Source organism: Myotis davidii, unplaced genomic scaffold, assembly GCF_000327345.1.
Source record: "Myotis davidii unplaced genomic scaffold, ASM32734v1 scaffold405, whole genome shotgun sequence".
In the NCBI taxonomy this organism is placed as follows: Eukaryota; Metazoa; Chordata; class Mammalia; order Chiroptera; family Vespertilionidae; genus Myotis; species Myotis davidii.
This window is the reverse complement of record NW_006296048.1, coordinates 15326-33900: the sequence shown is the minus strand read 5'-3', so window position 1 is coordinate 33900 and position 18575 is coordinate 15326. Positions and strand designations below refer to the sequence as shown.

General features: G+C 36.9%; 1 protein-coding gene across 13 annotated transcripts in view; it reads left to right on the top strand.

Moving 5' to 3' along the window:
* The window catches only part of PARD3 (par-3 family cell polarity regulator), a 621610-nt gene that overhangs the window by 596108 nt on the left and 6927 nt on the right, over positions 1-18575 (top strand). For 8 of the 13 annotated variants that reach the window (XM_015568617.1, XM_015568613.1, XM_015568616.1 and 5 more), the window contains one exon: positions 7415-7525. The exons of 3 other annotated variants lie outside the window; for them this stretch is intronic. In XM_015568617.1, coding sequence (XP_015424103.1) covers positions 7415-7525 — 111 coding nt within the window. Of the gene's footprint in view, positions 1-7414; positions 7526-17593; positions 17676-18575 lie in introns of those variants that run through there. 2 more of the 13 variants (XM_015568621.1, XM_015568622.1) reach the window with 2 other exon arrangements.

Genomic DNA, 18575 nt, shown 5'->3' with positions numbered 1-18575 from the left:
CTCTCTCTCTCTCTCTCTCTCCTTCTCCCCTCTTCTCTGAAATCAATAAAAAAGATATATTTTTAAACAAATGTTTGCATGTATTAATTACCTCATAAGCATTTACAAACTGGAGGCCAATTTGATTATCAGATAGGCAACTGGTAACAGAAATATTTTAGAATAATTATCATTGCTACTAAATACCCTTGATTCTTTTTCCTAAAAGGCAAGAAGCTGTGGTGTAAAATATTGTTCTACCTTTTTACTTTTTCTTCTTTCAACTGTCCTTTTAAATGATGTGTTGTTGTTTTTTTACTTCGGTCTCATTAGCATATCACACAGAGATTGCCTTTGCCAGTACTGCTTACTAAATTGTTGTGATGCTTTAGGAAAAGGAAAACCATGGTAACCAGACGCAGGGTGTGATTATTTGCCTCTGACCTGACAAAGTCAGGGTTTAATAAAAGAAGCTTTATAGAAATGTTCAAATGGACCCTTCTCATCACTTGGGCTAAGAGCTCAATCAGTCTCTCATTATTATCAGAGTTATTTGAGCAAAGGCAGTAGTGATAGTATTTTTCATTATCATTCCTTGAGTCAACTGTAATTGCAATTTGTAGTATTATATTATGAAACAATTATGTAGTAAAATGAGCAGAGCAAGAGTTGGTGGTAAGGAAGGACCCAGAGGAGCTGTGCAAAAGGCGCTCTCAGCATCATTTTAAGTGGACGTCTCTGATTTCAGTGCCAAATTGAACATGTAGAAAAATCAGAGTTACATGTTGTTTTAACTGTGTTTAAATGTGTATAGACACATATTTAATTTTACATATAATATATATTATTTATTATAAAGTCAGTGTAGAGGGGAAACAGAAAATCTAATTTGCAATTTACTTTCATTCGTATGTTTGGCTTTATAGGGTTATTAGTGTGGTTTGATTATTTGTGAAAAAAATAAGGTATACCAAGCCTCATAAAAAATCTTGTATGGAGCAGTAGTTACTAATTGACCCCTTTTTACAAAGAGGGAATTTAATTGTGCAGAAAATATGTCATGTGATCTGTGACCTAGCTGATGCCTAAAAAACTATAACAGTATAAGTAAGATATACCTCCATTAGTTTTCTGTCATTTTACTTGAATAGTTCTAAGTATATATTATAAATGTTATTTCTAGAATTACTTAGGTATTTATCTTGTGTTGTGAAGGATTCCTGTGTTTGCTTGGGTTTGTTTTTCTTTTCTTTATACCTAGATCCCACAGGTGTGTGTGTGTGTGTGTGTGTGTGTGTGTGTGTGTGTGTGTGTGTGTTTTATTTTGTTTTTGAGATCTTTGGAGTTTATCGTAATTCTTGTAAAGAAAAACTGATAATGTGCTGGTTCAGTTAAATTTGATTTTTAAATATTTTACTGTTTCGTATCCTTCTAGGGCTACTAAAGTGGAGAGTGAGTAGGCATGTCAGTGCACCCTTGTTTAGATATGACAAGCTGCAAGGGGACAAGTGCACTTATATGGACATTTAATGGGAGTCCTGAGAAGCATATGTTCATTAAGGGTACATTGTACCACCTGGTCGGTATTGCTTAGTGGTTGAACAAGGAGGTCACGGTTCAATTCCTGGTCGGGGCATCATTGATGTTTCTACCTCTCTTTTCCTCTCTGAAATCAATTAGAAAAAATTTTAAAGGGTACATTGTACCTCTAAAAGCTGTTCTAGCTTGGCTGTGTGGAAGCAATACTTTCTTTAGAAAAAGTCACTTCCACCAGGCTGGTATGGCTCAGTGGTTGAGCATCCTCCTGTGAACCAATAGGTCATGGTTCAATTTCTGGTTGGGGCACATGCCCGGGTTGTGTGCTCAATCCCCAGTGTGAGGCATGCAAAAGGCAGCCAATCAATGATTCTCTCACATCATCGATGCTTCTACCCCTTTCTCCCTCTCCCTTTCTCTCTCTCAAGTCAATAAAAATATCTTTTTAAAGAAAAAGAAAGATCACTTCCTTTTCCCTGAATGCCAATCAACAGAAATTTAGTTTATTAAATCTAATCAGACTAGCACTGATGAAAACTGCACACAATCAATGATTCTCAGGTTTGTGAATTTTTGTTTAAAGAGAACCCCTGCTAAACTCTGTCAATGTAGAACTGCATCCCTTTTGCAAAAGCACTACTGAGTTGTCATGTACCTTTTTCTAAGGCTCCCTTCTCATACTGTTGATTACCAAGTTGTTGGGGTTTTCTTTTTTATCTAAATGGGAGCTCTCTGCTCATTATAATCAGCCTGCTCTTCCCTGATTCACCCAGCATTGCCACAATGTATTGCTAAGCACATTAGTATTCAGTCATGGCCATGATTTCTTAAAATGTTACTAAAATATGTAAGATCCTGTATGGGAAGAACCTATTAGACATTACTTATTTTTTTATTTGTTTCCCTTATGAAATGGAGGCTGAGGAACAACAACAACAAAAAAAGATATGGCCAGAAACCATGAGCATATCATTATAACAGATAAATGCATGCAGTGAATTTTTGCTTTCTTATCCTGTGATTGGGTTTGGCAGTTTAACATGTTTCTGCTATTACCTGGCAGTATTTGCATATGTCAGTAAAGACAGTTTTGACTTTTAGAGTGTCGTTGCATTTAGGAATATTGGCCATGCCTTGGAATGGCGTTGTGAACAGATTTTACTATTCTTTCCAATGGGAGGATTGGTTGTATACAGATGCCGGCCTTTATAGATAAATTCCATTTGGGAACAATGTCCCCTGGATCTCATTGCTACAGGCAGTGCAAGATTTATCTCATTTACTTCAACCAAGATGTTTTAACCATCTGCTTTCAGTAAAAAGAACAGAGTGGCTGACTGTTTTGGTTCCTAAAGGTTTTGGTTTTGAGGTGGCTGGGTGTGGTAAAGAGAGTCTTGGGTCTGAAATCTACATTTGTGATTTCTTGCTGTAAGAACCTGTTAGATTATTAAATTGCCCTCTAATTCTTGAGGCGGCCCTTAAATAGGAGGATGATAGTACCCATTTCACACAGTGTTTGTGGGAGTCAGTGAGATGAAGTCTATAATAAGAATTCAATAAATTCTGGTTAAGTGTAATTAAATAATCAAAAGGGCATTTAATAAGTGCTCAATCATATGTCTCAGGATTTACAGAAAGTGAACTTCAGAGGTCGGAGAATTTTATTTCCTCTAGGAGGATCCAAGTTCAGAGCCACTGAGATATCTAGACTAGCTGTGAGGTGACCTGAGTGCAATTTCTAGCTCACATTGTGATTTTGGGCACCTCTGCATACCTCCTGTGCCTCATTCCCTTGTTTGCCAAAGACATTGGACAAGGTGACTATTCTCTAGACTTTGATTTTCCGTAACATGTGTACTTATACCTTCAATGCACATGGACAAAAGTACAATAGGACAAGCTACAAAGATTTAAGGTTAGCTCTGTCCAGTTGCTCAGTGTTTAGAGCAGGGGTGGGCATACTTTTTGACTCGAGGGCCACAATGGGTTCTTAAACTGGACCGGAGGGCCGGAACAAAAGCATGGATGGAGTGTTTGTGTGAACTAATATAAATTCAAAGTAAACATCATTACATAATGGGTATGGTCTTTTTTTTTTTTTAGTTTTATTCATTTCAAACGGGCCAGATCCGGCCCGCAGGCCGTAGTTTGCCCACGGCTGCCCTGGACCAAAGGGTTTGATTCCCTGTTAAGGACACATGCCTCAGTTGTAGGTTTGATCCCAAGACCCTGTCAGGGCTCATGCAGGGGGCAACCAGTCAATGTATTTCACATTGATGTTTCTCTCTCTGTCTGTCTGTCTGTCTCTCTCTCTCTCCCTGTCTCCCTCCCTTCCTTCATCTTTCCCACTCTATGGAAATCAATGAAAAAAAAAAAATCCTTGAGTGAGGATTAATTTTATTTATTTTTTAAAGGATTATGAATTTATTAGATCATCTGGAAAACCAGATGGTCTGAGCCCCAGAATGGCACCAGGCTTGGGTAAAGATTAAAAAAAAAAGATATATGGCTAGATTGATTTAAATATATTTTTATTGATTTCAGAGATGAAGGGAGAGGGAGAGAGAGAGAGAAACATCAATGCTTCCTGCATGGCCCCTATTGGCGATCAAGCCCACAACTCAGGCATGTGTCCTTGACCAGAATTGAACCCAGGACCCTTCAGTCCACAGGCTGACGCTCTATCCACTGAGCCAAACCAACTAGGGCAATTTTTTTTTCTTTATATAAAATTTAGAGCAATTACCTTTTAGAGCTTTAAGACAAAGGTAAGTTCATAATTGCATTAGAAATCAGAGTGATGGGTTGAGGAGAGTGAAAGCTCACACCAAGATGTGAAATTGAAAAAGATTTTCTAGAGAAAATTGGATCTAATGCCATTTAGAAAAAGTAGGACTCTGAGAACTAGAGAATAATGATGTTAAAAGCTCATGGTATTGCTTTGATTTGAGTGGACAGTGTGCTCCCAAGGCATGCAAAGGGGTTAGGACGCATGCAAATACAAATACAAAAGTGGGTGTGGGGCCAGCCTGTTCTCTGTTTCTACCCCTACCCCTCCCCACCAGTCTCCATGTGGCTCTTCTTTAATTCCCTAGTTGTAGGACTTATATTCAGCCAGATTTTAGCCAGTTCTGAATGATAGTTGTTCTGTAGCTTAATTGTAATTTTGGTGTGATTGTAGGACTTGGAGGAGGTGAACACCTCCTTTACTTACTCCGTCATCTTGACAAAAAATCCAAGAAATTAATACATTATATATTTCCGGATGCCTCATTGTTGCAGAATTTTTAGGATGGGAATTCACATGGGCTTTAAATACTGTCTACATGTTGATGACACTGGAGTTAATCTGTCTAGCCCTATCCTCTCCCATGAACTATTTTTTAAAAATAAAGTTTTTCTCTTTAATGCTCTGTGGATGTTCAGTAAATTTTTGTCAAATGAACGTACATTGTGTTTTAGATATTGACTTGTACTAGATGTATAAATTTTAAAATATTCATTAATTTATAAACTCAATCGTTATACCTAACTTTTAAACATTATTAATAAAACAAAAATTAAAGAAAGAGTAAGTTTTTATTTAGGAATATATCCCAAGAAACTAGAAACACCAATCAGAAAGGATATATGCACCCCTATGTTCATAGCAGCACAATTTACAATAGCTAAGATTTGGAAATAGCCTAAGTGCCCATCAGCAGATGGGTGGATTAAAAAACTGGTACATCTACACAATGGAATACTATGCCACTATGAAAAAGAAGGAACTCTTACCATTTGCAACAGCATGGATGAAACTGGAGAGCATTATACTAAGCGAAATAAGACAGAGAAAGATAAATATCACATGATCTCACTCATTTGTGGAATATAATGAACAACATAAACTGATGAACAAAAACAGATCCAAAGACAGAGAAGGATCTATCAGACCGTCAAACCTCAGAGGGAAGGGTGTGGGTAAGGGGGAGAGATCAACCAAAGGACTTGTATGCATGCATACAAGCCTAACCAAAGGACACAGTCACCAGCAGGGGTGAGGGCATGGGTGGGGTGGTGGGGGCAATGGGGGAATAAGGACACATATGTAATACCTTAATTAATAAAGAAAAAAAAGTTAATAGAGAAACCAGAAAATATAACTGGGGATAAGGAGTAAATGGGGCAAACTTGCTAGTCATCCTAAAATACTAGTATTTGATATATCCCCATTTGGTTACATTACTTTAATAAAATATATTTTAACGCTAAAAAATGCTTTTAATTTAATACTTTCAAAAGTATATTTTATCCCTTGTTAGAATTGGTTAGATGCTGGACTTAAGTTATTGGGATTATTTTTTTTTCTTTTCAGTTATGATCTTCTAATTTCTAAATAACATTAAAATTTAAGTGTAGATATATTTTATAGAAGTTAATTTTACAGCCATTTTTGTGCTATCTAGTACTTTACATACTTTTTAAAGTAATGGTGGTGGCGTTGTTTTAACTTTTCTATTTTAACACTTTAAGGATGCTTTCTCTTCCTTACATACCTTTGCGGAATGTTACTTCAATTAACATATGAGATATGGTCATGCACACTTCACACATCAACCAATATTTGACATCATATTTATAGCTATAATAATAAAAGCATAATATGCTAATTAGACTGGACGTCCTTCCAGACAACCTTCCAGATGAAGCCATGCTGCGAGGGAATCCCAGGTCCCAGGTGCCAGAGAGAAACAGGTGCTGGCAGCCAGGGGGAGGAAGGCCTACTCTTGCAGAAATTTCATGAATCGGGCCTCTAGTTAATAAAATAATTACCTATTCTACTAACCAATGCATTAATTGAAATATTTTTCTCTCTTTCATTTCAAATTTGGACCTACCCTTCACTCCTCTCTTTTTCATATGATTATCACCAAAACCAGGTTTCTACATTGTCCTCAGATAGAAATATCAGTTAACTTTACATATTTATGAATGCTTATGAGTAACTGTCTCTAAAATATTTCTTTTCTGAAACATCTAGAGAGCAAGTCACTATAGATGAAGATTATCTGAGGGTATGGAGCACATGTGTTTCAGACAACATGTCTTTTATTGGAGAAAATAACAGAGCAGGAAAAAAAAACTGATTCCAAGTCTGATATCTCTTAGTGTTTTCTTAGAGAGCCTCAAGCTCAATGTCTATCTGTGGGAGTTTGTTTGGACTGTTTTGAATCATGCATGTGTGTTGTTTTTTATCAGATATAGATTTCCAAGTTAAAGAGTCCACCTTCAGCAATTGCTTTCCATCAGATTTAGGAAAAGAACTTGTTGAGAATGCCTTAAAGCTTTCAGTTTTGTAAGCTAAAAGTATTTTAGCACTGTAAATTATCCTTTGTACTTTAAACTTTGCAAACATGGTCTGGTTCGTAGTTTTTAAACCATGATGAATGTTTCCAATAAACCTGATTATGAAAATAAAGAACTTTTGTTATGGAGAGGTTATTAAACAGATGATTGTGCATTATCATTCTCTTGTCCTAAGAGAAACCCACTCCAATGGAGACTTTTATCCTCCATTATCTGAAGTATTGGGCACTCAGTTCTACACATTTATTACTTGTTTAATAAGGATGAACTTAAGGGTTCTGTTATTGTGTTGTTGTTTATTTTTGTTTTGCAAAAGAAAAATGGGTATTGAGGCCATTTTCCAAAATGGTTTTCCCTGGAAAGTTTTAACGAATAAGGAATAAAATAATCAAGTTAAATATGTTAATACTGGGCAAAACTAGCGAACCACAGGAGACAGTTTGGCCTTGATTTTTAGGGAGCTCACATTTGTTGGGTACATATGTCTTTATCACAAAAGAAGAACTCGTTTTGGATATATTGACAAGTTAGAATTTTTTGTTGTCAACAGGTTTGGCAAACATCGAAAAGATGACAAGATTGAGAAAATGAGTAAAATAAAAATACAGGACTCCCTTACTTCAGAAGAGGAGAGAATACGAATGAAGCAGGAGCAGGAGAGGTAGACATCAGTTATTTGATTAAACCTCATTAGATAGAGGTTCTTCTTTTCTTTCTACTCTTTCTTATTTTTTTTAAGTATAAAGAATTTGGCCCTGGCTGGTGTGGCTTAGTTGGTTAGAGCGTTGTCCCATATACCAAAAGGTGGCCAGTTTGATTCCCAGTCAGGGCACATACCCAGGTTGTGGGTTCACTCCTTGGTATATGTGGGGGTCTGTGCGGGAGGCAGCTGATCAATATTGTTTTTTTTCTCTCTCTCTCTCTCTCTCTCTCTCTCTCTCTCTCTCTCTCTTTCTCTCTCTCTCTCTCTCTCTCTCTCCCTTCCTCTTTCTAAAATCTATAATTTTTTTAAAAAATAATAATTGTAAAGAATTTACATTCAATTGATTTTTATTTTTTCTGCATGAATCCAAATACTGATGGTTATGGGATGAATACAATGCAAAAAAGGTTCAAATGAAAGAAAAACTTACACTTTTTTAGGGCATTAAAATTGATTTTATTGGTTTTAGTTAAGCCATTTGCACAGGAAGTAGTAAAGCATTACATGCTTGCATCTGGAAGAAATAAAGAGTGTTTACTCAGTTGGCTTCAAATTTAGTGTTCAAGTTCCCAGAATTCTGACATCAGAATCAGAATCCATGTAATTCAGGTAACCTTTGCATTTAGGTCACACATTGTCATTGAAACAGCTTGACTTTTAAAAATTAACCTTTTTATAGAAAAATATATTTTTCTATAGCAAAGTTTTTCATATTTCCTCTGACCTCTTCAATCAGAAGAAGCAAATCTAAATGGGATTAGTTTCATCAATCATTTTATACACACACACACACACACACACACACACACACACACACACACATATTGTTTATCATGAAGAGTAACAAAAATTTTTAAGCATTTACTATTTACTCGAGCCAATTAAGCTTTATTTCTCATGAGAGCTGATTTAGGTGTATTTGGAATTGCACCATCTCTGAGTTGGAAAAAACTAGGTGCTTTGATGCTTGTGAAAGCCCAAACATAATGTGAGCAAATGAGTGTCCATGAGTGTGTGTGTGTGTGTGTGTGTGTGTGTGTGTGTGCACGCCTGTATTTTGGTTAATTAAATATTATTCTAGTATTTTATTAGTAAGTGTAAAAGGGAAGTTTTTGTTGTTTCACCATATATTAAATACAGAATCCTATATAATAAAAGAGTAGCATGCAAATTGCCCCCTTGACCGGGAGTTCAACCAGGGGGCACAGCTGGCCAGGGGAAGGGAGGGAGTCCCTGGTGGCGACAGGCAGCCAGGGGAAGGGAGGGAGGCCCCAGCCAGCTGCCACCAGCCGCTAGGGACCCTGCCAGTGCACCAATTTTGTGCACTTGGCCTCTAGTATAATATAAAATGTTTATTTTTATAACATTCCCTTTCTCAGGAATCTCTTACCTTTGTTAAGAAAAGGAAAAGATTTTAACATTAACAAATTGATATAAGACAATATAATCAATTGTGAAAATAGGTAACTGTAGAGTTTGGGGAAGGGAAGAGATTGGTGGGGCTAAAGTTATTAATAAGTGCTTTATAGAAATGATTATTTGGATGTAGGTTTAGCTCCCAAGAACTTATGCATTTAGAAAAATGGAAAAATTCTGTACCCACAGCCAGTTCTTCCCTATCCTTCACCCCACACAAGGGTCCTGGAGAGTGGGCAATCTTTTAAATGCTTATATTCTTTAAACATTTTGGTTGTATTAGTGGTTAGTAGTATCTCTATGAATGCTTTTCTTCTATTTCTTTAAAAATTTTAATTATTTTATCTGGTATCACCTCATTTTAGCATTAAGGGATGAAACAACTTTTCCTCATATCTATAAGATAGGTTAAAGAGCAAAACTTCAATCATAGAAATTTGAAGATATAATTATCCCTATTGAACAATTCATGAATCAGACAGCATCTCATCTAGCAAGTAAACAGGTACTCTGAGGAACCATGAAAAATAGAAGGTTTTTGTAGGAAACTAGGCTGGACAAGAAAGCCATTAGTGAAAGAAAAGAAAGGATTGTTTTAGGCAAGGACACCTTCCTTAAAGAAGGTGGGGGTCTTCTCAGGCAGATGGTCTCAGCTTCCTTTGGGGGAGATGGAGAGGCCCACACGACAGATTACCTCATTGGTGTTGACCAGAAAATTCAGACTCACTGATTGAGACTACATTTCCAGAGAAGGTTTGAAACCCAGTTGGTATCAAGGTGAATCAAGTCTAGGTTCAGTGTTATGGGCTTTAGCATGATAGGGCCTCCATTTGGGGCCTGTGGTTTTCTCTTTAACAGGTACCACTATTGATTTCAATGTGTGTTCATCCCTTGAATTGGAAATGTGTCTTTAAAACAGTTGTTCCTACTTGAGAAAAAAATTTTAGGACCCATTTTGAATACTATGTAAGTCTTTTCAATGAGCTTTTACTCCAATATTACAAAAATAATAAAAATCTCACTTAAAATTATGACTTTTTTTCTACGATGGTTTTTACTGTTATTGCTACTGAAATGGCATGTTGTACATATTTTTAAAGTAAGAAATTTAGTGAAATATTGTCCCTCATTTGGGAATTCAGCATAGACACCAAGTTGGCAGTTTACATATTGGTGGATGGCGTTGCTTAGATTTCCCTAGCAGGGTAAGCTAAAGCTTTGATGGGTTGAGCCACAGTATTTCTGTCATTTGCAGAAGTGTTTTGAGGAGCATATAGAGTATTTAACTAGTTGACTAAAAACTATATTGAACTGTTTCTTCCATCTGTCTTGTAGCATAAATTTCATTCTTCTGTGAATTTAGGTTTTATTTAATGAATTTTTGTAATACTGATTTTTACACACAGGAAATACTGTTGGGAAAAAAACAACAGGAACTTTCTTATTGTTTCTGGGTGGCAGTACAATAAGTTTGGGTAAAATGTTTTCCAAAAGAGTTGATTGTATGATCTTCAACATCGTTTTGAAGGTAATTGATTAACAAATATCTAATATGTAGCAATCTGAAATTTATCTTTAAAATTTTTGGTACACTAATATTAGTACATTTTATCTTCTGTAGACATTAACAGCATTTTTAAAAATTAAAATCATTTAAGGTCAATTTCTCTTTTTTTGAGTCTTTTGAAAAAATGTAACATTGATAGTTTTATGTATTGAAGCTTCTTAAGCTTTAGAGATTGAAGTATTTGGGGTATAATGGAGTAATTTAAGTATGCAATTGATTTTCCATCCTTAGGAGTTGATCATTCCTTTTTTGGACATATAAAGATTTTACTTCATAGTCATAAAATAGTTATTCTCATCTTACTCCATTGCAATTAGTGATAAAACCATCTATAATAATAAAAGAGTAATATGCTAATTAGACCAGACGTCCTTCCAGATTAAGCCAGGGCTGTGAGGGAAACCCAGGTCCTGGGTGCCAGAGAGAAGCCAGTACCAGCAGCCAGGGTGAGGAAGGCCTACTCCTGCATGAATTTCATGCATCAGGCCTCTAGTTTATTACAAAAGCAAAAATCCTCATGAATAGAAATGTTACAGGAACAGAAGTCTTGTATGTTTTATCTTCATCATGCATCATGCATCTTAATTAGAGAAAAAGGGTGGTGAACACTGTGACAAGAGTCTGGAATGAAAATCATTAATTGATGTCAAGCTGGAGAGACTGTTAGTATGAATTTAGTGACAGCGGGGCAGAAATTAACCTTATTACCTTATTTAGCATATTACATTATTTTGTGTATTATTTTCTATGCAGGTTCAAGGCTACTTCATTACCATCATGGAAAAGACTCTTTTTTTCCCAATTACAAATTGAAATGATAAATTCTTTTAAATTTTAGTAAAAACATTAAAGGTTTTAAGCTTTCTTTCTCCCTCCCTCCCTGCCTCCCTGCCTCCCTCCCTGCTTCCTTCCTTCCTTCCTTCCTTCCTTCCTTCCTTCCTTCCTTCCTTCCTTCCTTCCTTCCTTCCTTCTTTCTTTTCTCTCTTTCTCTCTTTACATTTCAAGGCTCGGGAAATAGTCCATGATGGTGCTGCCCAGCAACATTAGTCAGTACAGCTATCTGTGATCATTTAAATCTCAGAATAGCTCTGTTGTTTATAAGTAGGAAGGAGTTTCTGAAAGCAATATATATTTATTTCCTTTGCTAAGTTTTGGGCTAATCAGTTTCTTCTGTCATTGTTGAGGTTTGGCCTCAGATAAATAAGATAAATGTTAAACAGCAACCTGACTTTTCAGAAAAAGAAATGACTCATATCTTAGAGATAATTTGTGACTTCAGGTTCACACACACACAAAAATAGAGGGCCTGTTTGTTTATGGTATTGACCATCTGGAACCATTGTGGGCTCAACCATAAGACACTATATTTTTTAAAAGTTTCCTTAAGGAACTATACTATTTTTATTAGGTCCCAAAAATATTTTCTCCCCTCAACCAATTATTCCTTTCCTGAAGTAAATTTCTCCATAAAGAAGGGAAATATATAACATGTAAATAAAACTCTGGTTGGGTTACAAAGTTTATTTTCTCAAATCAAATCATAATAAGCAAGACATTCAAGTATAAAAGTATATAATAAAACCATTTGTGTATTTTGTTACTTTGACTTAATTGTCACTAAAATTCCCCAATCTACAATACATTCCTAGTTTTTAAAATCTACTTTTGAGTGACATTTGCACAGCAAGCTTCCTTAGTGTTTCCTTCTACAATGAACTTTAAAATGTACAGTAATTCAGGCTAACCATCAGATTGTGTAGCCTTGTGCAACACTTCTCTCACCTTTGTGGGCTGCAGGCATGCTATAGTTTTAGTTTAATGTTTTCATTACAAGTATGAGCCACCAGGGTAAAGGAGGGGTGCACACAACTTTTATAACTAAATTTATAACTAAATTCATTGGTGATGACAATGTTAACAATAAAAATATAATTTCTTTTGTTATTGGAGCTTATAAAAAATCAGAGTTTATTGGAATCTACTATAAATGTGACTGTAATGTTTATTGGATTTGATGATTAGTAGCAATTGGTAATATTATATCAATTTGAGTAAGAGAAAACAATTAAGAACAGAGCTTTATGAATAGCATTTCATGCTGCTGAGCATTTCTTCTGAGCAATTGACTTGGTAGAAATTGACCCACCAATGAACATTTGTTTCTGAGTTATTTGGCACAAAAGAACATTCAAATCCAGAACTCATCAATAATATAATGACACTAGAGGCCCGGTGCATGGGATTCGTACACTGGTAGGGGTGTGTGGCCTGTGGGGATTGGCCTGCCGTGGGAGCGCCATTTATCCCGGTTTGCCAAGCTGCTGTGGACCCACCCTCTGAGCAGCTGCTCCATGGTCCAGCATCTTCCATGGAGCTGAAGCACTCACCTCTCCAGAAGATCCAGTTGGGGCTGGACCCAGGAACAATAGCACTGAGAGGTGGCAGACTAGGCCTCAGTCCCATGGCAGCCACGAATCCACCTCCGAACCTCCATGGTCAGCTCTGCAAGTAGTGTACTGACTACCAGGGGGCAGCTCCTGTATTGAGCATCTGCCCCCTAGTGATCAGTGTGCATCATAGTGACAGGTTGACTTGTCATTCTGGTCATTCAGCTGTTTGGTTGCTGGGCTTTTATTATATAGACTAGAGGCCCGGTGTACAAAAATTTGTGCACTCGGGGGGGGGGGGCGGTCCCTCAGCCCAGCCTGTGCCCTCTTGCAGTCTGGGACCCCTTGGGGGATGTCCACCTGCTGGCTTAGGCTTGCTCCCCGGGGGATCGGGCCTAAGCTGGCAGTCAGACATCCCTCTGGCAGCCCGGGAGCCCTCGGGGGATGTCCACTTGCCAGTGGGGAGCAGGCCTAAGCTGCAGTTGGCCATCCTTAGTGCTGCTGAGGAGGCGGGAGAGGCTCCCACTATCACTGCTGTGCTGGCAGCCGTCAGCCTGGCTTGTGGCTGAGCAGAGCTCCCCCTGTAGGAGCACACTGACCACCAGGGGGCAGCTCCACTGGAGTGCCTGGCCAGCCTGGGTGAGGGGCTGAGGGCCGTTTTCAGGCTGCCCAAACCCCCTTCAGGGCAGGGTCCCCACTGGGGTGACTGGCCTGGGTGAGGGGCCAAGGGCCGTTTTCAGGCTGCCCACATGCCCTTCAGGGTGGGGGCCCCAATGGGGTGCCTGGACAGCCTGGGTGAGGGCCTGTTGGCTGTTTTCAGACTGACCAAGCCCCCCAGCAACTGAAGCCTTTCCTTTTTTTTTTTAATTCGCTCCAGCTCCATGGCCATGGCAACTGGAAGCAGGTATCTGGGGTTTATTTACCTTCTATAATTGAAACTTTGTTGCCTTGAGAGGAGGCAGCAGCCGGCCGGAAAGCTTGGCTTCCTCCATCACTGGGGCAACCAAGCCTCCTGCTTGCTCCAGTTCTGTGGCTGCCGGCTGCCATCTTGGTTTGGTTAATTTGCATATAGTCGCTCTGATTGGCTGGTGGGCGTGGCTTAAGGCATAGCAAAGGTACAGTCAGTTTGCATGTTTGTCTTTTATTAGTATATATTTGCCAGTAAATTTGGGTAGATTATTTAGTTCATGTTTCCCTTGAGAAGAGAATATCCATATTTGCTTTTTCTGATGGCTTCCTTTCTTAACACATTGTATGCGGGAAACATATTTATACGTTTTAGTTATACATTTTACATTGACTGGTAGTAGAGTGCGGAACACGTATTAATACGTTTTTTATAGACTAGCGGTAGAATGCAGGTAATGTATAAATACGTAAACTAAAGTTATCGTAATTTTACTGAACGTTGCCATTTGTGCAAAAAATTAGCAAAAATGGCCCGCGCCACCTGTTAGCGTGCAATAAAAACTACCCTCAAACAATGTGTTAACAGGACTGCACTTTCCAACATAAACAAGATTGTCTTCACTTTTAATGAAGTGAGCACCATATAGTTCACTCATTTATAAACCAATCTAAGTTACTCTCTTTGATTTCATTGTGTTCTCTACAAATTCAGAGCTTTTGGCTTTATTTCTATTATAGTCCTTCATGTTTCTTCAGGTTCCCAAATTTCAAGACTTATGTGATTGTCCAGTTACTCTGAACACCTATAATATTAGGTGATTATCTGATATAACCGAATATAGTAGTAAAGTGGGTTGTCAGATAAGTGATCATAATTGAGCTTCAAATTAATATCCCATTGTGTTGAAGAAATCATTTCTCTTTCTCTGTAGTTTTTCTGGCTGAATACAAAGTCAAAAAGTATCGTGCAAAGAATAAAATTATCTAACTTTTATAAACATTTCATATGGATAGATAGTATTTAGTGGTAATCAGCTTATATAATATCCGTGACTGTCATCATGCTCCTAAATAAGTAGACTATAATAAAAAAATCTATAAATTTAGCTAATTTGACATTAGATTTTGAATTGATATTTCTGTTACAAATATTGTGTCTATGGGACTTATATTTATTAGAATGTAGGGTTCTCCTGATAAAAAATTCAAATTTCCCAACATTCTCTTATTAAGAAAGTCATTGGATCTCAACTCAGGAAATAAGTTCTCCCAGGGAAATTTTGGGTATCTGTGTACCACTGGGTACACTGATGGATGGGAGGTGGCTGAAACCAGTTGTGCAAGAAGTTTTACACAACAAATTGCTCTTTCTCAAATGTCACTGGATCCCTTTTGAGATACTCTGGGCTTAATGAATTTAAGTACTTCTATTTTATAGCTGGGAAATTAGAGAAATTTGACCCTGTAGGTCCAAAATTGAGAAAGCAAGCCTGTCATGATGGTGATAAAAGAAAAAAGTTAGAAAAATGCAAATTTTGCTTGCAGTGCTATGGGACAATTTTTCACCATTTAATAAAAACACAAAAACTTTTTATTTTGTAAAAATTTAGGTTCACAGGACGTTGCAAAGATGGTACAGGTTGGTCTTGTGTGCTCTTCATTCAGTTTTCCTCAACTTATGTGACAATAATACAATATCATAGCCAGGCACCATCTGTGTATATAATTCTGTGTCATCTTATCACATGCATTGCTTTGGCACACTTGTGAGAAATTAGTTGCTTGTACTCGTTGGCTGTTTCTGGGTTCCTAATTCTGTTTCATTGATCTATGTGTCTATCCTCCACACAGTCTTGATTACTACAGATGTATTACAGTCTTTCAATCATGAGTTTGTTTCCTCCCACTTTATTTTCACAGTTCTTTTTCACGGTTGTTTAGCTATTCTATTCTTTGCCTTTTCATATAAATTTAAAAATAATCTTGTCTATAGTTACAAGAATCTTGCTGGGGTTTTTATAGGAATTACATTAAACCTATATATCAACTTGGGAAGAATTGACTTCTTTACTATGTTGAGTCATCCTTGATCACAATATGTCTCTCTCCTTTTTAAAAAAATATATTTTATTGATTTTTTACAGAGAGGAAGGGAGAGAGATAGTTAGAAACATCGATGAGAGAGAAACATCAATCAGCTGCCTCCTGCACACCTCCTACTGGGGATGTGCCTGCAACCAAGGTACATGCCCTTGACTGGAATCGAACCTGGGACCCTTGAGTCCGCAGGCCGACGCTCTACCCACTGAGCCAAACCAGTTAGGGCCTCTCTCCTTTTTTGATGTTTGATTCTTTCATCAGTATTGTGTGGTTTTCAGCATGCAAGTCCTGTACAGGTTTTGTTATATATATATGTATATCTATATCTATATCTATATATATATATATATACACACACACACATACACACACACACACGTATATACATATATATATGTCAGCCTTTATATTTATGTATCTATATGTTTCATTATAAGTGATTATAAATTGCAGTGTATTTTTCATTTCAGCTTCTGTCAGCTTATAGAAATTCAGTAGATTTTTGTACATTGAAGTCCTATCCTGTTATCTTACTGAATTTGCTTTTTAGTTCTAGGAAATTTTTATAGATTCCTGAGGATTTTCTATATAGATAATCGTGGCATCTGTAAATAAAATGGTTTTATTTCTTCCTTTCCAATCTGTATGCCATTTATTTCCTTTTCTAGCTTATGGCATTTTCTAGAGTTTCCAGTGCTATTGCTGGATTACAGTGGTATGGACAGATATTCCTATCTTTTTTCTAATCGTAAGAGAAAACATTCAATCTTTCTCTAATATGTATGATATTACCAAAGGTTTTTTGTAGATGCTTATTATCAAGATTAGAAAGTCCTTTTCTATTACTAATTTTTTTGAGAGCTTCTGTCATGATGAGTGTTGAATTTTATCAAATACTTCTTTCTGCATCAACTAATAAAGCATGTGATTTTCTTCTTTATCCTATTATATTGATTGATTCTTGAATATTGAACCCTACATCCTTACATAAGCATCACTTGGTCATGCTGTATAATTCTTTTTATATATTACTAAATTATATTTGCTCATATTTAGTTAAGGATTTTTACATCCTTAACATATTCATGAGGAATATCATCCTGTAGTTTTCTTTTCTTTTTAAATATATTTTTATGGATTTCAGAGAGGAATGGAGAGGGTCAGAGAGATAGAAACATCAAACATCAATGATGAGAGAGAATCATTGATTGGCTGCCTCCCACATACCCCACACTGTAATCTACCCCAACCTGGGCATGTGCCCTGAGAGGAATTAAATCATGATCTCCTGGTTCATAGGTCAATGCTCCACCACTGAGCAACAATGGCTGGGGCTTTTTTTTTTTTTTTTTTTTTTAATATCTCAAGAAAAGCTATTTTAAATATAATAATGTTATATGCAATAAGCACCAATTATTAAAGAAAAGTTATCTTAATTATAATAATATTACATATAATAAACATTAATAGAAGTATTTTAGTATAATAATATTACCAAAACTGTACTAACATAGTATATCACAAAAGTTGTAGGAAATATTAAAAATCTGCAAATAACAGGATTACTTCTATTATATTCTAATTTTTTTACTTCTGGCTCTATTTTTGTTCATCAATTTATTTTGTTCATTATATTCCACAAATGAGTGAGATCATGTGATATTTATCTTTCTCCAACTGGCTTATTTCAGCACGATCTTCTCCAGGTAATTCCATGCTGTTGAAAATGGTAAGAGTTCCTTCTTTTTTATAGTAGTGTACTATTCCATTATATAGATGTACCACAGGTTTTTAATTCACTCATCCATTGATGGGCACTTTTTTGTTGAAAGTATTATAGATGTCCCTTTGTTTTAGGTTTTTTTTCTCCATTGATCTCCTCCACCCTGCACCCGCCTCTTCCAGGCCTTTGCCAGACTATTGTCTGTGTCCATGGGCTATTCCTATCTAATACATAAAAATTTAGAAAGATTTAGAGAAAATAAAATAAAAGATATGCCAGGTAAATATTGAACAGAAGAGCTGAAGTTGCTGCATGAATACTGGATACAGGCTTGAAGCCAAAACACAACTCATGAGATAAAATTAGTCATTGTAACATAACAAAAGGTTCCTTTCACTAAAGAGATAAGATGGTTCCCAATACTTATACACATAACAGAACAGTGTGGGGGTTCAGAATGAGTCTCACCAAGATGTGTCTCAGTGGTATGTAGATTTTTGAGCTAAGGGGAATTTTAGCTTCAGGCTCAAGTGAAAATTCTGCCCCTTACTTTAACTACCTAAAAAAAATTGTATTAGAGGCCTTGCCCACAATAAGACATTATCTACACTAATAAAAGAGAAAAATGGTAATTGGCGTACGACGCTACCCTTTTCATTGGCTAATCAGGGCTATATGCAAATTAACTGCTAACTAAGATTGGCAGTTAACTGCCAACAAGATGGCGGTTAACTTGCATATGTAGGCACAATGCAGGGAGGCGAAAGGGAAAGCAGGAAGAAGCCCCCTTCCACTGACAGTGATCGGAAACACAGGGGGGAGCTAAGAGCTGGGGGGAAGCCATGATCAGAGAATCAGGCACCTTTGCCGCCCTGGCCAGTGATAGCAGGAAGTAGGGGTGGCCCT